The following is a 6,000-nucleotide window of genomic DNA, read 5'->3' on the forward strand; positions in this document are numbered from 1 at the left end:
ATATAATAATTTTGGTCTTCCACAGAAAGGTCTACACCAAAGCTATCATGATTCGTTGGAACCTGTTGTTTGTTCTGTAGAAAGCAGACTGTAAGCCAGGCTTGGATCTTTAGCAAGTGCTAGAAAGGGAGAGGGACCGGTGTGTCTTGTGGAAAGCTTATGGTTCGTCTGGAAAGAGCAAAGGCATTCTGTTTTGCCATCAGACAAGTTATTTAAGTGAGTGAGTAAGTCCATCTTACTCAGTGTCATATAAGGAATGTTGCTGAACTTTCTTCTATCCTTATGTCTTTGCAATTGAAAGTATCACTTATTTCATCAGTGGTTGTGTGTTTGTGTTTGTGTCTGTGTATGCATGCATGCATTGTAAAAACAACAAAAACTCTTGAAAACGACTTAAACACTATGGTAACTCTGAGGGAATGATAAATAAACAGTTCTACAATATTACTGCCACTTTACACACTTTGCCTATGCTTACTTTTGCTTCTTATGTATTTGTGCCATGTTTTCAGCCCTCTAAATAGACACCAAATGCAGAAAACATGCCTCAAATGACATATCAGCACGCCAGAAGACACAGGAATGAATCTTAGTCATTATCCTTTAGATACATGCCAGTATTTTAACTAGTGGATAGGATTAAAACATCCCTTGACAGTCCTTCAGATGTCAGTATTGTTGGCCTAGAAGGGTTTCAGTTATTTTGTTCCACAACCAAAAAAATAACTAAATCTAACAGTATTTGTTTTTGTGTTTTTTACCCAACATGGCTGCACCCTTATGGTGCTACTCTGTTCACGGTCATAGAGCCATGCACATGCTCAGACAGAGTCACTTCAACATTGTTTATCTCAAATGGGAAAAACGCTTATCAGCCTCAGCCCACAGCTCAAGTTGACCTCATCCAGATAACCTTTGCTTCCCTGAGTTCTGTTGTGGACCTGGTAGTCCGGTTGCCTTGCTTGTCTGCCTGCAATGTGCTGTGTGCTCACTGTGTCACATAAAATGCATCCCCTTGACTTGCACCCCTCAACTTTTGTCAGACCTTCATCTTAACACCTCTGCTTGAGAGTCACCTTCATATTTCAGTTTTCTCTCTCTCTCTCTCTCTCTCTCTCTCTCTCTCTCTCTCTCTCTTTCTCTTTCTCTCTTTCTTTCTTTCTCTCTGTCTCTATTTCTCTCACTCTCTCTCTTTCTCTGTATCTCTCTGTGCTCCATTGGTCTGGTCTGGCATACCCTGTGAACTGTGCCCTCTGTTCTCCTCTAGTCAGGTCTGGCAGGGGAAGCCGGAGGTGCGTGTTTGGTCCGTCAGAGGACGGCAGTGGCGGTGGACAATGGGTTTAGAGCTCCACGCGGACCAGGCATGTCTCTGTTTGACCCCCATCCCACCCCCAAACCCAGCTCCACCCCCCCCCACCAAGGCCAACTCCCATGTCCTGCTCTCAAAGAATAGTACAGTTAGCGCTACCCTAAATGCCCTCCTAGCACACTTGACTCCCCATAGATCAATATCTTTAATGTTCTACCAAACTAGTCACAATAACCCCTTTTTACATTTGTAATTGTGCAAATTGGACCATCAACCATACAAATGGTTCATAGAGTACCTATAATCAGCCATGTGATGAAGTTCAGTGTTTTTAAACTTCGCTGATGGCGAATTATCTGCAACCAGAAAATAAAGAACATCTATGTACCTTTAACTGGAAAAACACATTTATTTGAAAATGCTTACAATTCTACTTTTTGTATTAAAAAATGAGTATTAAAACAGGCGGTGCAGTTTTTGTTCTACATGAAGCACTTTGATTATCTTTATCCAGAGTGAAGGAACGATAAAGGAATACCAATAAATCTGGTTGCAGCTCACCTTCCATTGAGGTTTGTGTGTGGCTGCAAAGGTGCAACCACACACAAACCCCAATGGAAAAAAACAGTCTCCAACGTAAATCCGCCTTTGTGCTGTCTGAATGCTTGCTTTCAGTTTAACTAACTTTCACTTTCAACAACACTGGGACAACATTGACAAATGTATGCGAGTTCAGATAAACCAGCTGTCTTTGGAAATGGGGTGACATGAGGGTTAGTTACAATACTCCTTCCTGGTCCTGTTGAAACCTTCTATAGGATCTTTACACATGATATCCTTCCTGCCTTGATACAAGTTCGCACAGAGCTTTTCTGTGGTAACAATCATGTTCCTCTGTAAGTGGACATAGCTGGCCAATGGAGTTTGGGTTTAGTTAGATTAGTGAAACCTAAAAGGCTTCCAGCCGCTGCCAGCACTGACTGCCAATACCTCTCATGTTTTTTTTCACTTTCTCTGTCTCCCTCTCTCTCTCTCTCTCTCTCTCTCTCACTCACACACACACACACACACACACACACACACACACACACACACACACACACACACACAAAGCTGCAGTCTCAGGGCTAGTCCGTCTCCCTTATTCTCTTTCCTCTGCCCTCTTCCTCTGTTTTCAGTCCTTAGTTTGAGTCCCAGTCAAATCCCCAGCCTCAGATTTGGGTTTCACGCGCGTTCTCTCTGCTCTGGTTAAGCTACAGCTGTAATCCCAATCTATCTCATCTTTTTTCCCCCTCTTTTTTTTCCTTGTTATTATAACGTTCCTTGTTTCATGAAGTCATTCTCCATTGCCATGCATCTATCATTGTGTAAAACACGATCATTCACGACTTGTCACTAAGGTGGGAGAATTTTTAATTACAAGTTGTGTCTGAGGCATCAGACCAAGGAGCGACACCTCTGCTGTGAACAGCACACACACAGATAGAGAGACACACACACACACACACACACACACACACACACACACACACACAGAGAGAGGAAAGAGAGCAAGAGAGACACATACTCTTAATAATGCTGTCATTTACTTGGAAGAACCGAAATTACCACCCTCGCTTACTAAGAAAGATAAAAAGATGACAAGTCCTTGTCAGAGGTCACAATTGCCTATATCTACCACTGTGGTGTGGCGTCTTTTTTTTGTGTGCTTGGCTGTGTTTCTGTGAATGTGTGTGTGTGTCTGTTTCTGTGAATATGTGTGTGTGTGTGTGTGTGTGTGTGTGAGAGACAGATGAGGCAGCATTGGCCGAGCGCACGCCTCCACCCTCCTCCTGTGTGGGCGAGGGGGGGGGGGGGGGCGAGTGCGCAGAGCTGGCGCTGGCACAGACGTTGACGGCCACTGCCCCTCTGCCTGCTCCCATTCCAGCCTTGGCCCTGGCCCCTAGCCTGACGCCAGCCGCCCAGCCCACCATCTCGCTGCTGTCCGACCCCAACACCGACGCCCTGAGCGCGGACTCGCTCACGCTGCTGCCCCCTGCCGACCCCCCGCGCCTCCGCAACTTCAGCACGCAGGGTGACGCGCCGCTTATGATGCCCACGGTGCCACTGCCCGACCCGTCCGAGGAGGATCCAGAGCCACAAACGGAGGAGGAGGAAGAGGAGGAGGAAGAGGAGGCCTCAGCGCAGGATGCGGCGGATGAGGATTCAGCCGAATCCGGTCAGCTGGAGCTGGAAGGGAGTCCAACCTTGGGCACGAATCCCGAGGAGTCCACTCCTCAGGCTCAAGGTCAGAGTTTAGAGACGGTCCCCGAGGCCGAGGCCGACCAGGAGCAGAGCGAAGGCCCCGACCCTGAGTCAACAGAAGCAGAGACGGCAGCAGACGGAGCCGGCGATGAGCCAGAGTAGCCGCACACTCAGCCGGGACCTTGGACCAGGACGGGCTGCGAGACCAGAGACCAAACGGACGAACCCCACACACGCAGGTCTTCAATTACACGAGCAATCACACACACACACACACACACACACACACACACACACACACACACACACACGAGTGCTGCTTCGGACTCCCCTCTGTTGCAGTGAAACATGTACACACATGCAATTAGAAGCTAGAAGCTCTGGTAACTCACCACAGCTCTGCTCTGTGAAAACACACACATTTCTTCAGAATGCATTTCAGTACTGAATGAATGAGTTGTTCAGGGTGAGGCATTAGTGTTGGTGTTTTTGTCCCTTGCAAAGCACAGCAGTTTTCAGTTTTATCCAGTATGGTGCTGTGCATATGTTTTTGTGTGAGTGAGTGACAGTGAGAGAGCCTATTGCTTCATTTGGTTTTAGTATTCTTGGAAAGCACTCATTGCGTTTGTACATAGACGTTCTGTCAGAAAATTCACATATTGTTTGTCAAAGTGTGTGTTTGTGTGTGTGTGTGTGTGTGTGTGTGTATGTATGTGTGTTTGTTATTTTGTGTGTGTGTGAGATTGTGAGAGAGTGAGTGTGAAAATAAGGGAGTGTGTCCATGCTTTTACAGTCTTAACACTGAAGAATGTACTCTGACCCAGGGGGTCTGACCAGCGGTGCTCTCAGGAGGGACGATGTCACCACCACACACCCCCCAACCCATTCCCCAAACACACACACACACACACACACACACACACACACATACAGGTCTCTGCTCTGGCCCTGCCCCGATATCTCAGCAGCGCTTATGCTGGACACAGCTGTTCTAACTGCCCATTCATTCAGACGCTCACAGACTCTTCACACCTCTCCAACACGCAACTGTTGTAACACACAGGGATTCCACAGGATTGACACATTAGTGCAGTTCATCATCACGTAGGTCTCCCACCAGACATGGGCTTACCCCTTTGCTTTTGCTGCAGCTAGTGAAACACCAATCTAGCGTAGTGTTTAGAATGCATTTTTTGTTTCCTTAGGGCACTGTGCTCTGTGTCTAATGGCATTTTTGTACTTGTTGAATTTGAGAAAAGCATATATGATTTCACTCCAGTGCAAAGCTGTCTGTCTCTCATCCTCTTTTAAATTGCTCACACTTTAAAAATGTATTAAAAAGTTTTGAAAAGGAAGAGGTTGAATTGCTAAAAATGATTCTGTGAGGCAAATTGAGAAGCCGTCCTATTGTATTTTAAATATGCCTAAACAAACATATACACATGCATATACACTTAACAGTTACATCTGAAGACACACTGAAGAAAAAAAATCGTATGTGTAAAAGTCTTGTGCAGTGTCTTTAAATGTAAGTTATTTGAGGCATTAGACACACATTTGGAATACCCACTGGACAGCCAGCATTACCAAACCGGTTGCATCCTGTTTTCGGAAGCTTAAAGAGGTGTATATTTTCTTAGCAAAGGTGTATATCTGTCATACGCCTTAAGAAAAGATGATAAAGTGATGTGTAAAAAAATAAATAAAAACAGAATTATCTAAATGCTTGTGCTGGCCACATAACATGGAACACATTCTCCCTGTAAACGTCATGTTTAGTTGCAGTGATTTAAAGCCCCCCTCCCCCTTTGGGAGTACATATGACTTTGTGTGCATTCTGTCCTAGATTGCTACAAATGTCCCAGGGTAGTGTTACATACAGTACACACACACAGTTTGTTTTTGTTTTTGAAGGGGGGGAAATGGACACAATTTTGAAGCAATACTGTTATTACCTGTGCTCATATACTGAACGACAGTCTCTCCATACTGTGGTTTACTGTACATATGTTTGTGAAGAAGAAACTAAGTACAATATAATTATACTTACAGTATAATTTGTGGTTTTGAATGTTTGTATGCTGTATAAATGCCACCTGCTTTTAATCTGCTTCTGTAATGAACATACCGGCAGAAATTACTAAGAAATTGCAATAAATTATTCTACTTATTCCTGTGTCTGGCCTTGTCTCTTCACTTTTCTCATTAAATCTCTCTTAAAAACTCTATGTTGGTAAAAAAAAAGGTGGATTTATGATTCAAAGCTTGCAGTGATTCACAGAATGTGTAATGCTTTTGTCTTCCCTATATCCCAAATGAGTCTGTTCATGAATCTTCATGCCACTTCATTCCTAGGAATCTTGCATGAAGTGTATTTGTGGAAGCTCTGAAAAATCTTTTTTATCCGTTAGTTGAGTGGTCTCTGGGGGACATCCTGTCTGCTTATC

At 44.6% G+C, this 6,000-nt stretch overlaps 1 protein-coding gene across 1 annotated transcript in view; it reads left to right on the forward strand.

The window, feature by feature from the left end:
- clec16a (C-type lectin domain containing 16A) overlaps positions 1–5,723 on the forward strand; it is a 65,618-nt gene extending 59,895 nt beyond the window's left edge. The window contains 2 exon segments of the mRNA XM_048244928.1: positions 1,268–1,338; positions 3,098–5,723. Coding sequence (XP_048100885.1) covers positions 1,268–1,338; positions 3,098–3,715 — 689 coding nt within the window. The 3' untranslated portion in view covers positions 3,716–5,723.
- Positions 5,724–6,000: the final 277 nt, after the last annotated feature.

Source organism: Alosa alosa, chromosome 6, assembly GCF_017589495.1.
Source record: "Alosa alosa isolate M-15738 ecotype Scorff River chromosome 6, AALO_Geno_1.1, whole genome shotgun sequence".
In the NCBI taxonomy this organism is placed as follows: domain Eukaryota; kingdom Metazoa; phylum Chordata; class Actinopteri; order Clupeiformes; family Clupeidae; genus Alosa; species Alosa alosa.